General features: G+C 44.9%; 1 protein-coding gene and 1 non-coding gene across 2 annotated transcripts in view; both read right to left on the reverse strand.

Annotated features, from left to right (window-relative positions):
- LOC148144435 (uncharacterized) overlaps positions 1-17,685 on the reverse strand; it is a 107,205-nt gene that overhangs the window by 52,489 nt on the left and 37,031 nt on the right. Inside the window, exons 2-3 of the mRNA XM_087975327.1 lie at positions 11,711-11,967; positions 10,968-11,640 (exon numbers count right to left, since the gene is read on the reverse strand). Coding sequence (XP_087831453.1) covers positions 10,968-11,640; positions 11,711-11,967 — 930 coding nt within the window. The remainder of the gene's footprint in view (positions 1-10,967; positions 11,641-11,710; positions 11,968-17,685) is intronic.
- trnae-cuc (transfer RNA glutamic acid (anticodon CUC)) lies at positions 2,534-2,605 on the reverse strand. Its single transcript has one exon. It is a non-coding gene; the product is annotated as a tRNA-Glu (tRNA).

The raw sequence follows: 17,685 nt of genomic DNA on the forward strand, positions 1-17,685 counted from the left end.
TCTCCCAGTGTCTGCGTGGGTTTTCTCTGGATGATCCTGTTTTCTTCCATAAACCAAAGATGTGCAGGTCATGTGGATTGGCAATGCTTAATTGCCCATAGTGTTAGGTACATTAGTCAAAGGGAAACGGGTCTGGATGGGTTAGTCTTCGGAGGGTCGGTGTGGACTTGTTGGGACAAATGGTCTGCTTCCACATTGTAGCTAATCTCATCTGCACTACTTTTGTCACTAAAGAATGGCAGAGAAGACTTGACGGGCCGAATGGACTAACTTCTGCTCCGATGGTCTTGCGGTCTTAGGTTTCTCTGGAACATTTCATTGGCAATGTGCAGTCCCGGGCTCAATGAGCAGCAGTGTCCATTGAAAGCAAAGCTCATTGTATCGTAGAACTCCTACAATGTGGAACCAGGACCTTCAGCCCAACACATCTGCACTGATCTTCCGAAGAGTAACCTACTCAGATCCATTTTTCTCCCCTCCATATATTGCACACAGACCCCCTAGGGTGGAATTGATCCTGGGTTCCGGTGCCATGAGGCAGCAGTGCTAACCCTGAGGCACCATGGGGTTGTGGTTGTGGGGTGTAGGGGAGGCACTTGCAGTCCAGCAGAAAACAAAAACAGCCCACCTACTCTCCCACTGCACCCACTGTCAGAACTGGCAGAGGTTCAGTCCTGGGGTGTGACCGAAGGCAGCGTCACCGGTGGGATCTGATTGCTGGGAGCGCTGGTTCCCCCGCTGGTGCTTCCGCAAGTTGCAGGAAAACATGAACCTCTTCCCACAGTCGTGCCAGCTGAAGGGCCTCTCCACGGTGTGGACGGACTGGTGCCTCAGCAGGGCTGAGGAATTGCTGAAGGCCTTCCTGCACTTAGGGCAACTGAACGACCTCTCCCCAATGTGGACCCACCAATGGGCCAGCAGGTCGGAGGAAAGAGCAAAGCCCTTCCTGCACTGTGACATCTGGGCAGAAGAATGGCCTCTCCTCGGTGTGGACCCACTGGTGTCTCAGCAGGTGGGAAGAACTGCTGAAGGCCATCTCGCACTTGGGGCCGGAGAACGGCCTTCCCTGATGTGGACCAACTGGTACGTCAGCAGGGCAGAGGAATCACTGAAGGCCTTCTCACACTCAGGGGAGCAGAAGGGCCTCTTCCCCTCTGTGGACCCACTGGTGCTTCAGAACCCTTTCAAATTTCACAATATGCTTCTGATAGGAGGGAGACCAGAATTGCACACAATATTCCAAAAGTGGTCTAACCAATGTCCTGTACAGCCACAACATAACTTCACAACTCCAATACTCAGTCAGAGGATTGTGAAAACTTACAAACCCTACAAAAAACAAACAGGAAAGAATGGAGGGACAAACCGAATTTTTGAAAGTCAGCTTGGAAGCATCAATGAGAAATCGGCGGACTGGGTTTATTGGGTACCCGTTCTCCTTAATTACACTATATACGTATTCCTCTTCTGCTCTTCGTAGTTTCTCTGTGCTGCAGTGTGTAGTGGCTCGTTGAAATAATGTCCTGATGCAGCTTCGTTTGTGGGTGTTGGGATGATTGTTTCTATGGTTTCGCACTTGGTTTGTGTGTGTTGTTTTTCTGTCAACGTTAGTTTGAAGTTCCCCATTGACTGTTCGCTCTACTGTGACATCTAAGAATGGCACTTTGTTGTTGTTCTCCTCCTCTTCAAACCAGGAGCCCCCCTCAGGCCATAGTCTCACTACTTGGAACACCAATATACAGACTAGTCAAAGGCCTCCATTGAAGACTAAATCACCAAGTCGAAGATTCACACCACTCCATTTACTCCATCCAAGAATTCCTGAACACCAAAGACACCAAGATCGAAGATGATGGAATAATGTTGTGCTTTGGCATAACAGCCCTGTTCACATCCATTAACATCAACGTGACCAAAGAAAACTGAAGACACTACTCGAAGAACCAAAGACACAAACACAGCACCAACTTCATCAGCAAAGATAGCACTATCCACCTCGTGGAACTGTGCCTTACCACCCACTTCATATTCAGTAACAAGCCCTACAAACAAATCAACGGAACACCCATGAAACCACCAGTGTCAGGATTCCTAGCAGAAGCAATAATGCAGAGGCTCAAACCAACAGCCCTTCCAACGATCCAACCCAAACTTTGGGTCCGCTACAGTGATGACACTTTTGTCATCAAAAAATGAAACAAATTAGAGGAAACCTACAACACCATCAACAATCTCCTTACTGGCATAAAATTCACAAAAGAGGAGAACAACAACAAAGTGCCATTTCTCGATGTCACAGCAGAGCGAACAGTCAATGGTAAATTCAAAACAGCGTCTACAGGAAAACAACGCACGCGAACCAAGAACTTAACTACAGAAGCAATCATCCCTACACATACAAACAAATCTGAATCAGGACACTATTTCAACGAGACACGACACACTGGAGCACCCAGGAACTTCGAAGACCAATCAATAACAGTACAGCGCATTTAAGAAGAACGGGTCGCCAACAGACCCCACAGAAAATTGCTTCCCTGACCGGGAATCGAACCCGGGCCGCGGCGGTGAGAGCGCCGAATCCTAACCACTAGACCACCAGGGAGATGTCGATGCATGGTGTCAGATCTGCTAGAAATGACTTACCTGCCCGAAAATCGAACCTGAGCCGCGGTATTTCGAAGGCTTTCACCTGTGCATCCACCAATATCATTTCTTGTATCCATTGCTCCCGATGCGGTCTCCTCTACATTGGGGAGACTGGAGACTCCTCGCAGAGTCAAGTCACAGCGCTGAGGGAACATCTCCAGGACACCCGCACCAATCAACCCCATCGCCTTATGGCCCAACATTTCAACACCCCCCCCCCCCCCCCCCTCACCACTCTGCCGAGGACATGCAGGTCCTGGGCCTTCTCCATCGCCGCTCCCTCCCCACCCGATGCATGGAGGAAGAACGCCGCATCTTCCGCCTCGGATACATTCAACCCCCAGGACATCAAGGTGGACTTCATCAGTTTCCTCATTTCCCCTCCCCCCACCTTACCTCAGTTCCAACCTTACAGCTGACCTGTCCTACCTGCCAATCTCCCTGACCACCTATCCGCTCCACCCCCCTCTCTGACCTGCCACCTCCATCCCCACCCCCATTCACCTATTGTACTCTTTGCTACCTTCTGCTCAGCTCCCCCCCCCCCCCCCCACCAATTTATCTCTCCACCCTGGAGGCGTCCTGCCTCTATTCCTGATGAAGGGCTTTTGCCCGAAACGGCGATTTTCCTGCTCCTCGGAAGCTGTTTGACCTGCTGTGCTTTTCCAGCACCACTCTGATCTAAACTCTGGTTTCCAGCATCTGCAGTCCTCACTTTTGCCGAACCAATAAACCCAGTGTGCCGATTTCACATCAACAAATTGACACAAGCAGACACAACGTGTGCAGAAACCCTAGCCACATTACTTTACATTAAAGACATCTGTGAAATGATGTCCAGACAACTCAACCCTCTCAGCATCATGGTAGCCCACAAACCTACCAACACACTTAAACAGCGGCTAATGAACCTGAAATACCCTATACAAACAACCCGCAAACGAATGTTATTTACAAAATACCATACAAGGAAATATATACATGAACTCTGCCGCACAGTTCTCTGTGGCAAGAAATGCTGGGATGAGATAAGGAATATTTTTTTCAGCCAAAACGAATCGGCACTGACTGGACAGCCATTTAAAATCAACGCTGTCAGGCCAGGATGGAAGATCCAAAGGGATGAACAGCTTTCTTATTTCCTGAAGATTTACAAAGCTGAGACTGGGTTTTGGTGTTTGTTCCCTTTCCACTCTCAGAAGCCGCAGTGGTTGGGGCGGTGAGTTGGGGAAAGTGAAATGTGCCCGTGAGCAGCGTGTGGGGCTATTTCAGCTTCCCCTCCTCTGACAGCGCTGTGACGTGACTCTGATGTTCTCAGGGACACTTACTGACGCGAGACAGTGAAAAGAGTCTCGTTCCTGCAGATCAGGAATTCAAACCGTATGCCGGCTTCAGGACAATGAGAAAGATTAATTGGGGTGTGTGAAGAAGCTGTGAGCTGCATTTCAAACAGGTAGGTGGAGTCAGATACGTCATCCATTGCGCCCCCATGCTGCAGAGTTCTGACGTTATACGGACATGCGCAGCAATGGGAACATTCACAAGGTGAACAGCCAAATATAATCACCATCACTGCTTCTTCCATTGTCCCAACTTTGTGAAGCAGTATCTTGCATTGGGAAATAAAACACATTAATCCTCAGGTGCCTGCTTCATTTCGATCACGATTTAAAGCCCCTCACTGTTCTAGTCTCATTTCCAAACTCTTGGCTCATCGCCTCAAAAGCAGCTCTGTGGATATCTGCTTGTTCCACCCTAGCTGTATCCTTTACCTGGTCTCACCAACAGGTGACTCCAAACCCACAGCAGTCTTGTTGACTCTCTACTGCCCCAACTCTCCAACCACCCTGCCCCAGCAGATGGGCTGGGAGAATCTTACATGGAGACAGGGTCTGGGTTGAAATTGCTGACTGAGGCAACACTTCCTCTGGATTAAGGTTGTACCAAGGATCCAATTACAAAGGGACAACTTGGTGGTTACCAATAGTAAAGGAAGTGAGGTGGGATGGTGTTTGCGCGCATTGACCCAGAGTTGTTTAAAAAGCAGCTACGTTTTCCATGCCTTTTTACTGGGGGGAATCTGAAGCTGTAACAAAGTTGTCACAATAAAGGTTACCTGAACTTATCGCCGGGCTCAAGCTCTCATTAAAAGCTTTGAGCTCCAAGAGGTTTTTGTTTTAAAGCTGCTCATTTCTTTCAGCCTTCTGCACGAAGTTTCCAATGTCGTGTATCAGATGGAGCAGTGAATGAGGAGCTAGTATTGTTAGAAATTGTAAACTTTTCAGGACTGCAGGTAATGTGTTGTTACATCAGCATTTTAAAGTTTACTGGCAGCACTGGGCGATGTGGGCTGTATTCACGAGAAACAATGTGGAGTAGCTGGTATTGGACTGGGGTGTACAAAGTTAAAATTCACACAACACCAGGTTATAATCCAACAGGTTTATTTGGAAGCACTTGCTTTCGGAACGCTGCTCCTTCGTCGGTTAGCTGAGAGGTATGAATAAAAGTGACGGCTTGCATTTTCTTAAAACAAGGAAGGGCAGGACTTGTACAGTTAATGGTAGGGCCCTGCATCATGTTGTGAAACAGAGAAACATTGAGGTGGAGGGGCATTCAGATACATAGTTCTTTGAAAGTTGCATCATTGGTGGACAGGGTGGTTAAGAAGGCATTTAGCACCATTGCATTTATTGTTCCCCCCACTGCGTATAGGAGTTGGCCCATCATGTTGAGGTTGTACAGGATGTTGGTGAGGCCACTTCTAGAGTACTGAGTACACTTCTGGTCACTCTGTTACTGGAAGAATACTGTGCTGTACATCTCTATGACTCTATAAAAGATCCATTACAAATTTGATGGACCAAACAATTGCCTTTTGAGAGAGATAAACGAGAGGATCAATATTTAAGTAAACTTCCAATTTTTGTTCTCCTGCCAAAGTCTCTGTTTTGTCGGGGACAGGGTAAGCCAATAGACCTTGCAACTCAACCTCATCTTGTCCTCACCCAATATTTAAGGAAAATAAGGGATGATGAAAAATACCGGCTTTGCCAGTGATGCTCACAGTCCATGAACAAATAAAACAGATTATGGTGCTGCCATCACTGCATGTGTCAGAATTAAGTGATCAGAAAAATTCTGAACTCACACTACACACAGTTTGCGCACAATGCCATCATGTCTACTAATTCTGATCATTTCAATTGATATTCAGTCTGTACCAAATTCAGAGCAGCCACGGTTTATGTTTCATTGGCAATTCTACATGTTGACTTTCTATTATCACAATCTCTTTGACGTTGTTATATGTATTTAATCTTTAGATTGGTTGTGTCTTTAATTGTGAAACAGACTGAAAATTCACAACTTCACCAAATGCCAAAACGTTTTTATTTAGGATGTTTGGGCACTAGCACTGACAAATAAAATATCAAAGAAATACAAAGTTATCAAGAGAGATACATATCTTGTTTAATCAAATACATTGGCAGTGCAGAGAATTTCAGCAAAGTGCAATAAATATTCACTTTGTACCCCTTACTCAACTCATTCAAGAATTTCAAATTGAGCTTGAGGTAATTCAAGAGAAAATGGCAACATTCGTTTGTTAATACACTCACCATAAACTCTGATAAAAATAATCTTTCAAAGTCACAATGTTTAATCCCAAACAGAGCAATTAAGTGCAAAGTTACTTTCAACCATTTAATAAAACATTGCAAATTTTATTTCCTATGAAAAACAATTTTATAGTTTTGATAAGATCTTTACAAATATATTAAACAAAATAGCTTTCCTGGGTGTTAATATTGACAACAGTTATGCAGCTATTATTTGGCAATTGACCAACTAATTGAAATAATTTCAGAATAAATTAGCTGCTTCATTATAATACATTAAGATATTTTAATAAAGTCATGAAAAGGAAATCTTTAACACAAAATTAAATAAAATACAAAACCATCTTACAGAATTCAATTCAAATCATATCTGTTGAATCACAAAAAGATGATGCTCAATGTACCAATGACAGACAATCACTGGTAATGAAGGAAAAACATTGTGAAGAACATATATATCTCAATTATATCTTAAATGAATATCTACTTTGTCTTGGACAACAATGACTGAAAGTTTTTTTGGCAAATTGAAAACTACAATAGCAAAGCTTTAGAAAATCCATCACTGAGCCCAACCTTCAATCAATGTTTTTTTCAGGAAATCCTTTTCAGATTTCAGGCTTCTCCAGCTACAATTAGCACGAAGGGAAAGGATGAGCAATAGCAATATCTTGGCTCTCACCCAAGTATTCTCTGAAGAAAAAAAAATGCATCTGGATGGGGACATGAATAAGGAAGGAATCAGAGGGATATGGGCCAAATGCTGGCAAATAGGTCACTAGGTTACTTTAGGATATCTGGTTGGCCTGGACTGAAGGGTTTGTTTCTATGTGCTCATTACAGATACTCCTCTTCTGTGATCCCCAATCATCTCCCCATACCAGCTGTACTTTTCATGAAATAATTTGACAATTGTTGACTTCTATCAACCTCTTCGATCCTGAGAAATGTCCTCTCTCTGCAAAATGTGGTTCACGTTGGCAAGTTCAATCCTCCTCCGTTCCTTAGGAATGCACTTTATAATGTGCAATGTTCTCAATAGCTGTTTAACATTCAATGGGGAACCTACTTTCAGTCCAACAGTTAGACAGAATTTCTCTGAAATGTTTATAGCAAATGCACTGTCCCACGAGAGCTCGTGAGGCCACAGTTAAAATGCTTTTAACAGCCTTTTCTTTAAATTTCCCTGTCTTCCCAGGATAGAAATTTTCTCCCAGAAATTATTTGCCCTGAAAAAAATCCAGCAGTAAAATGATTATGGAGCTATCAGTAAAAATGTCTCAGTTGGGGTATCCAAGGTTAGAAATGGAAAAACATCTCTCTTCAAGGTTACAGCTCAATTTGCCCTTTCAGCGTTCCTTGAAATTAAGGTGTTCCATCATAGTGTTTAATTATGATCCATTAAAAGCAGTATCTACTCTCATCTGAGTGCAGAACCAACTCAACTGACTGAACAAGCAAAACAACTTTTCTATATGCACTTTAGATGTGACATCCTCTCCCTCTCTCTCTCTGTTGACCCAACAGGATTACCAGGGCTAAAGAGTAACGATTGCTGATCTACAGTTTGCTTCTGCTGGTTAACATAAGCATTTAATAACTGCCAGCCTGGTCATCCCCAAAGTCAAAGAACAGACTGTTCACCTGTGCCTGAGCAGAGGATAAATTTCACTTGGAACAGATCACAAAATGACAACTGTTACCAGTCCCACAACTCATGAGTTTCCATGGACAAAGTTAAAAATCACACAACACCAGGTTATAATCCAACAGATTTGTTTGGAAGCACTATCTTTTGGAGCACTGCTCCTTCATCAGGTGGTTGTGGAGAATGAGATCATGGTCAAGGAATTTATAGTCAAAGGAGTCAAGTATTATGGAAATGTGATATATTAAACAATTTTAGATTAAATCTTTCATCTTTTAGAATGGGTTTCTGCTCTTTGGTATGTTAATCCCAGAGTTTGGTTTTAATTACCTTCTCAAGAATGCCATTGAAATGCAGAGCTTTTCGAAGAGAGTTGTGAATTCTGTTTGTGTCCCAATGTCCAGTCAGACTGACATTTTTCTTAGAAAAGCTCTGTACTTAGATTACATTCTTGAGAAGGTAAATTATAGATTAGGGTGGATTGGCAGTGCTAAATTACCCACAGTGTCCAGAGATGTGCAGGTTCGGGTGGATTAGCCATGGAAAATATGGAGTAAGGGGGTGTGTATGGATGGGATGCAGTATGGAGGGCCAATGTGGAATAGATGGGCCGAATGGCCTGCTTTCACATTGTCAGGATTCTGTGACCCTCCCCAACAAAGGCACATTTTATCTGCATCTATCCTTTCAAACCCCTTTCAGAATTCTACTGGTTTCACTTCTGATTCAGAGAGATATACAGCACAGAAACAGACCCTTTGGTCCAAATCATCCATGGATTCTCAAAGTGAACTCGTCCCACTTGCCTGTATTTGGCCCATAATCCTCTAAACCTTTCTTTTCATGTACCCATCGAAATGTAATTTAAACGCTGTAACTGTCCCTGCATCTCCCACTTCCTCAGCAAGTTCATTCCTCATGTAAACCACCCTCTGTCAAAACGTTGCTCTCCAGTTCCTTTTGCACCTCTCTTTTCACCCTAAAAAAATTCCTCCTACCTTTGAGCTCCCCTACACTAAGAAGACCCTTTCTATTCACCTTACCTCCACTCCATGATTTTATAAATCTCAGTGAGCGCACCCCTCAACCTCCTGTGTTCTCATGAAAAAAGTCCCAGCCTCTCCTTGCAACTGAAACCCTCCAGTCCTGGTAAATCTTTACCAAACCCTCTCTAATAGTATTCTTCCTCTTACAGGGTCACCCAGAGCTGTACTCAGTACCCGGAAAGTGGCCTCACCAACATTCTGTACCTCAACAAGATATCCCAACTCAATGGTGTGAACAGTGGAGGCAATGCTGCTGAATGCCTTCTTAACCTCCCTGTCTAGCAATGATGCAACTTTCAAAGAACTATGTACCCTAACTCCCCCAATGTCTCTGTTTTACAACATGACCCAGGGCCCTACCATTAACTGTACAAGTCCTGCCCTTCCTTGTTTTAGCAAAACGCAACTGCTCGCTTTTATTCATACCTCTCTCATACACACGCTCCCTCTCTCAGTCACATACATATACACACACCCCACCCCCTCGAACACTCTCTCAGCCTTATACTCCATCACACTCACACTCTACCAAATGTTCACACAGTCTTACGCACATTCGCATGCACAAACTGACATGCACACAATCACACTCTCATGCACACATATGCACAACGCTATGGGGTGAATTTGGCAGAATTATATTTGCAGATACATTCAATTTTGCTCAAAAAGCACAGAATCTTATAAATTTCTATTTTGGAAATAGAACCAGTCTGATTCAAGATTGGGATACTGATAGACTCGAAGCTCACACCTGTAATGCATTGTCTGAGCTAAGATATCACTTTTTTAAAAAAAACCATAAGTCATCTCAAGACTATGACTTAAAAGTAGTTCTGGGATTTACGTATTAACGAACTAAAACCTGCAACCCATTCTAAAAGATGAATGGCTTAACAGCACTCTAGGTTTGTTCAATATATCCTATTAGTTGCATGACACTGTGATTTTTGCAATAAAATATGTGTCTTATGATCCTGCTCCACAGCTACCTGATGAAGGAGCAGCGCTCCGAAAGTTAGTGCTTCCAAAGAAACCAGTTGGACTATAACCTGGTGTTGTGTGATTTTTAACTTTATCCACCCCAGTCCAATGCTGGCATCTCCACATCATATCTCGCGAACACAGCGCACACCTTGGTGCTGCCAGTAAACTTTACAATGCCGATGAAATGACGCACTCTACACTCCTGAAAAATTTACAATTTCTAACGATACCAGCTACTCATTCACTGCTCCATCTGACACACGACATTGGAAACTTAGTGCAGGAGGCTGAAAGAAATGAGCAGCTTTAAAACAAAAACCTGTTGGAGCTCAAAGCTTTCAAAGTCTGAGCCCAGCAGTAAGTTCAGGTTACCTTTATTGTGACCCAACTTTGTGACAGCTCCAGATCACCTCAGCAAAAAGGTGTTGAAAAAGTAGCTGCTTTTTAACAGCTCAAGGTCAAAGCACAGCCCCCCACCCCACTTTCTTTACTATTGGTCACCACTGACTTGTCCCTTTGTAATTGGATCCTTGGTACAGCCTTAACCCGGAGGAAGTATTGCTTCACTCAGCGATTTCAACCCAGACCTTGTCTCCAAGTAAGTTTCTCCCCGCCCATGTGCCGGGAGGGAAAGAAGTGGGGCGAAGCAGGTGGACTCAACCACACTGCTGTCGGTCTGCAGCCACGTGTAGGCCAGACCGGGTAAAGGATGCAGCTGCGATGACTGAGTGAATCCTTCCACAACAGCAGTTTCCTTCCCTAAAAAGGACGTGACTGAATCAGAATGGGGCTTCCCCCCCACCCCACCCGATGGTTTCATTGTTAAATTCTGACCTCCAGATTTCTGACCGAATTCCAAATCCGCCATCTGCTGCGGTGGGATTCAAACCTGGGAGTTCCAGAACTGGGTTGGTAGCCCAGTCCATAATGGTACTCGACAGTCGCTCCTTCAATCCCCCTGCGATGGCACGTGAACTCCTTGGTGCCTCCGCAGGGTGGCTGCCCGGGTAAAGCCCTTCCCACATTCGGGACAGCTGAAGGGCCTCTCCCCCGTGTGGACCCGCCGATGCTTCACCAGGGCGGAGGAATCGCTGAAGGCCTTCCCACATTCGGGACAGGGGAATGGCCTCTCCCCCGTGTGGACACGCTGGTGCTTCAGCAGGTCAGAGGAATTGCTAAACGCCTTCCCACATTCGGGACAGCTGAAGGGCCTCTCCCCCGTGTGGACCCGCTGGTGTTTCAGTAGGGTGGAGGAATCGCTGAAGGCCTTCCCACACTTGGGACAGATGAAGGGCTTCTCCCCCGTGTGGACCCGCTGGTGCGTGCGCAAGTTGCCCATCTGAGTGAATCCCTTCCCACACTCAGGGCAGCAGAAAGGCTTCTCACCTATGTGGATCCGCTGGTGGATCAGCAGGACCGACGCCTGGGTAAAGCCCTTCCCACACTCAGGGCAGCTGAAGGGCCTCTCCCCTGTGTGGACCCGCTGGTGCTTCAGCAGGGAGGAGGAATTGCTGAAGATCTTGCCGCACTCTGTGCAGGGGAAAGGCCTCTCCTGTGTGTGGACCCACTTGTGGGTCTGAAGGGCAGAGGAATCGTTGAAGGCCTTCCCACACTCGGGGCAGCTGAAAGGCTTCTCCCCAGTGTGGACCCGCTGGTGGGTCAGTAGGTTGGAAGCCCAGATAAAGCCCTTCCTACACATGGGGCAACTGTAGGGCCTCTCCCGTGTGGACCCACTGGTGCCTCAGCAGGGCAGAGACCTGGGTAAAGCCCTTTCTGCACTCGGGGCAGGTGAACGGCCTCTCCCCCGTGTGGACCCGCTGGTGAGTCAGTAGGTTGGAGGAATTGACGAAGCCCTTCTCACACTCAGGGCAGGAGAACGGTCTCTCCCCGGTGTGACTGCGCCGATGAGTCTCCAACACAGACAGGAAACAAAAGCCTTTTCCGCAGTTGCCACACTTCCACGGTTTCTCCACAGGACAGGATTCATTAGGTTTCTTCATGGTTAAAGCTTCAGCTGCACACAAAGTTGTGTACAGGCCCTTCCTGCTGTGAGTTCCTCTTTCCAGGCCCGTATATCTGTTTCAGGCTGCACACTCAGTGCGCTGCAACAGTAAGGTCTCTCATTCAGTCCCATTGATACTGAAAACGCACGCATGCAGGAACCAAAGCTTTGCTCATTCTCATAGATCCATAGTTGAAAATTGTTGCGGTCTCAATGGATTGAATGACTGTCAGACATTGACATCAAAGTGAGGATTGAAGACACTGGATAGTCAGAGTCGGAAAGTGCGGCACTGGCAAAACACAGCAGGTCAGGCAGCATCTGAGGAGCAGCAAAGTCTGTTTCGGGCATAAGCCCTTCATCTGCTGATATTGAAACTTCCATCTTCAGATCTTCAAATACTCTGTTAAAAGAGATTACAAAAGTCGTCACTGTTAGTCCAGGGTAGAAATTCAGAACAAGGAATTTTACTTGCCGTTGAACATTCTTTTCTTTTGTTATTTCATAAATTTGAAAGCACCATCCCACTCTCTCTCCCCCTCTGTTCTCACTCTGCTCTAACTAATTCTCCTGAAGGTGCTGATTCAGTATCTTACAGGGGCAGAAAAGCAAAAATGTCAGGACTGACATCACTGAATTTTGGATAACTCCACCTGAAAGTTAATATCTTTCACAACAACATTGGGATATTGCCGAGAGTGAGCAGGTCTGATTCTGGGGAGTAAAACAAGTGTAAATTCAGGTTGAACTTGCAATCCAGCTTCTTGAGAAAAAAACAGACATGAAATGGTTAACATCCCGGGAAGTGGGAGTGGAATGAGATATTAAGGCTTTGACACCGACACCAGAGAGAGACTGAACATACAGACATGGCAAATGTCTAGTGGATAGCCAGAGTCAGAGATATACAGCACAGAAACTCTCAGTCCAACTTGTCCATGCCAACCAGATATCCCAAATTAATATCGCCCCGTTTGCTGGCACCTGGCTTCTATTCCTCTGTACCCTTCCAATTCATATACCCATCCAGAGGCCTTTTAAATGCTGTAATTGTACCAGCCTCCACCACTTTCTCTGGTAGCTCATTCGTTGCAAGCACCACCCTCTGAATAAAAAAGATGCCCGAGGTCCCTTTTAAATCTGCACCCCCATCCCACAGCTCTCACCCTGAACCTGTTACCCTCTAGCTCTGAACTCTCCCATCCCAAGGAAAAGGCCTTGTCTATTTACCCTATCCATGCCTCTCATGATTTTATAAACGTCTATAAGGTCACCTCTCAGCCTCCGGCACGCAAGGGGAAATAGACCCAGTCTGTTTGGCCTCTCGCTATCACTCAAACCCCCTGGCTACATCATTGTAAATCTTTTCTGAACCCTTTCCAGCTTCACAACATCTTTCCAATAGGAGGGAGACCCGAATTGCACACAATCTCCCAAAAATTGCAATGGTTCTGTTGGCCAATGGCAATTAAATTCCAAAATGTTAATTCCTTCATGAGAAGGGAATAATTGGCAATGTAGCTGTGAGAGGTCCCTTGCGGAAGAGTGAAGAACTGAGTGAGAACTTTCCATTACGATGGAGAGCAACAGAGTTGATACTGAGACTGGGGACTTAAATCTAAAGCAAGGAAATTACAGGCACAAACAGGCTGCAACAAACGAGGGCACATTATTGAAAGAAATGACAAACATTTAGATAGCACCTGGAGCAACTGCAATAGTTGTTCCATCCTGTCTGAAAAATAAAACAAAAGGTGGCCCAGCCACCGCTAACAAGGGATATTATGGACAGGACTGGATCCAAAGAAGTGGCATACAAATTAGCTAAAAAAAAAAGCAGCTCGTCTGAAGACTGGGAGCAGTTCAGGTTTCAACAAAAGGATTGATTAAAAGGGGAAAATGGGGTATGTGAAGAGGGAAAAAAGGATTGGTGAAAACAATTACAATTAGAAACAGGCAAAGTTCTCATGTGGAACAAAGATGGCGGACCAATTAACCACATATGTTGCTGATATAATCACAAAAGGAGGGCACAAATAACGTCCCCAAAATGTTGGGGAACACATGGTCCATTGAGAGCAGAACTGAAGGAACTGAGTAGTCGTAGGGAAGTGGTGTTGGAGAAATTGATGGGATTAAAAGTTTACAAATCCCCAGCACCTGGTAATCCACACCTCAGACTATGGCCCGAGATGCATCATGCAGTTGTCCAATTTAGGCTGATCTTAGCAGGACTTCAACACATAATGATAACGTCTTTGGGAGTATTGCTTAACAAAGAGACCTTGGAGTCTAGGTTCATAGCTTCTTAAAAATACATTAGGGAAGTGCGGTGGAGATGGTGGATTCATTAGTTATAATATTCCAAAGTTCTCTAGACGTGAGAAAGATTCATTGAGTTTATTTAAGACTGAGATAGGTAGGTTGTTGATTGTCAAGGTGATCAAAGGTTATGGGGAGAAAGTGGGAGAATGGGGTTGAGAAACCAGTCAACCATGGTGGAGCAGACTCGATGGGCTGAATGGCCTCATTTCTACTCCTATATCCTATGGTCTTATGGTTCCAGTGGATTTGAAAAATGCTAATGTAACACCTGTATTCAAAAAGAGAGGGAGGCAATATGTGGGAAATTGCAGACCAGTTAGTTTAACACCTGTTGTTAGAATCAATTATAAAGGAAGCAATATCAGAACATTTTGAAAGTCAAAATTCCATCCATCAGAGTCAGCATGGTTTTATGAAGGGCAAAATCAGATTTGACTAAGTTCTTCAAAGATGTAACAAGCATAGTGGATAATGGTGATCCTGTAGATTTAATATATGTGGCCTTTCAGAAGGCATTTGCTGAAGTGCCACACAAAAAGTTAATTCACAGGTGGGATCATATGGGATTAGGGGTAATTTATCAGCTTCAATACGTGACTAGCTGATCGGCAGAAGACAGACAGTCCGAATCTATGGCTTTTTTTCTGGATGGCAAGATGTAAGTAGTGAGGTGCCACAGGGTTGGGTCCTTGGACCCCAGCTATTTACAATCCACATTAGTGACTTGGATACAGGGATAAAAGGCTCTATTGCCAAATTTGTGAATGACACAAAAATAGGTGGGACAGTAAATTGCAATGAGGAAATAAGAACCTTACAAATGGATATAGATAGGTGAGGAGAGTGGGCCCAAATGTGGCAGATGGAGTTTAAGGTGGATAAGTGTGAGATCATGCATTTTGGTCAAAAAAAAAAAGGAAGGTGATCTACTGTCTAAATGGGGAGAGACTTTGGGGTGCTCTGGTGCAGAGGGATCTGGGTATCCTCATTAATACGTCACAGAAAACTAGCATGCAGGTACAGTAGATAAGAAAGAAAGTGAATGCAATGTTGGCTTTGATAGCTAAAGGAATAGAATACAAAAGGTCAGGAAATGTTGCTGCAACTATACATGGCATTGCTGAGGCCGGACCTGGAGGATTGTGCCCAGTTTTAGACCCTTATTTCCCTTTATATGGTTATGGTAGGGGATTTAACTGTCCAAACATAGACCAGGACTGCCATAGGTTTAAGGATTTCGTTGGAGAGGAATTTAAGTGTGTACAAGAAAATTTCTGATTCAGTATGTGGATGTATCTACTAGAGAAGGTACAAAACTTGACTTACTCTTGGGAAATAAGGCAGGGCAGGTGACAGAGGTATCAGTGGGGGAGCACTTTGGGTCAGCAACCATAATTCTGTAGGTTTTAAAATAGTGATGGAAAAGGATACTCTTAGAAGAGTATAAAGGTACAAAGTATAAACAAGTATACTTAAGAGAGAAATCAGGAGGGCAAAAGGATAGACCAGATCTAAAAGTTGAAGTTCTAAATTGGAGGAAGCCTAATTCTGAGGAGACCAGAGATGGTATATTCCTGTTGGGGTGAAAGGAAAGTCTGATAGGTGTAGGGAATGCTGGATGACTAGGGAAATTGAGGGTTTGATTCAAAAAATGAAGAAAGCTTATGTCAGGTATAGACAGGATAGATTGAGTGAATTCTTAGAAGAGTATAAAGGTACAAAGTATAAACAAGTATACTTAAGAGGGAAATCAGGAGGGCAAAAAGGGGACATGAGATAGCTTTGGAAAATAGGGTGAAGGAGAATCAAAAGGGTTTTTACAAATACATTAAGGACAAGAGGGTAACTAGGGAGAGAATGGGGCACCTCAAAGATCAGCAAGGCGGATTGTGTGTGGAACCGCAGAAAATGGGGGAGATACTAAATGAGTATTTTGCATCAGTATTTACTGTGGAAAAGGTTATGGAAGATATAGACTGTAGGTGGTGACATCTTGAAAAATGTCCATATTACAGAGGTGGTGGTGCTGGATGTCTCGAAACACAAAGGTGGATAAATACCTAGTACCTTATCAGGTGCCCCTAGAACTCTGTGGGAATCTAGGGAAGTGATTGCTGGACCCCTTGCTGAGATATCTGTAAATCAATCACAGGAGAGGTACCAGAAGTCCAGTAGTTGGTTAACTTCTGAACTCAATTTTTCTTGCTAATGTACCATTGCCTTGCTGATTGCTTGTTGCTCCTGTCTGACAACTGGCATTGACTGGTGTAGGAGGACGCTGAGGCCCCTTTGTACGCCCATTCCTGATGAAAGACCCATGCCCAAAACGGCGACTCTCCTGCTCCTCCGTTGCTGTCTGACCTGCTGTGTTTTTCCAGCACCACATTTTTCGACTCTGATCTCCAGTTCTCACTTTATCCACATCCCAATATATCACCATTTAAATAATGCACCTCCTTTCTGCTTTCTTTTTTGGCAGCAAATGCTATAACTTCACATTGTGGTACTGTATTTGCCATGTGTTTGTCAACTGTGGACTTCTCTACATCGGGGAGATCAAGAGTAAACTTGAGGAACGGTTCGCCGAACATCGCAGCCGGGTCCGCAGAGACTGACTGGTCCTCCCAGTCACCACCCATTTTAATATCCCATCTACAGTTCCCCCTACACTCTCCCCCACCACCCACTCCGCCACGAAGAAGGTTTACACCCAAAACATCGCCTTGTCCACCCCCTTATGCTGCCTGGCTTAGTGTGTTCTTGAGTCTCCTGCCGATGTATTTTGCCAATTGAGACACAGACCTGGACCAATTTTTCCAGAGTATGTCTCTGCCTGGATTCACTCCTTTTCCTTTCAGTTGCTGCAAGCCAACAACCGAACCCCAGAATGAAAAAAAGTGAAATGGAAAAAGTGGGTGAGAAAAGGGACTACCATACTCACAGATGTTGGACGGACAAAGGAAGTTATAGTCTGGGGTGAAGCTCAATCTACATTCCAAAGAGAGGAGCGCGAGCAGCAGCTTCAGAGGCTCGTGGTCCAACTTCCGCATTCAGACAATGCGGTGGCTCTGATTGGCAGGAAGACCAATCTCCTTCTGGTCCTCCAGGGCTTCCGATTGGTCCATCAAAAACAGGTCGCGCGCCTTTCGTTTGGGCAGCGATGAGCATGCGCACTGCGTTGCTGACACCAGCAAATATTGGCAATATACTCTTGTGGGGATGCTAGTTTTACGGACAGATTTTAAGTGTCCAAATGCAAATAGGAAAACAAAGATGGGGCAACAATTTTGTTCCCCCGTGGTTCGACATTTTATTGCTTTTGCATTTTGTCTGGCTGATCAACTTTTGTATGTCTTTTCCGCATGTTTGGGGGGAGGGGAGCCCAGAACTGGAGGGCATAGGTTG

The sequence above is a fragment of the Chiloscyllium plagiosum genome, unplaced genomic scaffold (assembly GCF_037043375.1).
Source record: "Chiloscyllium plagiosum isolate Xiang-an unplaced genomic scaffold, Cpla_swu_hap1 HiC_scaffold_27, whole genome shotgun sequence".
Lineage (NCBI taxonomy): Eukaryota > Metazoa > Chordata > Chondrichthyes > Orectolobiformes > Hemiscylliidae > Chiloscyllium > Chiloscyllium plagiosum.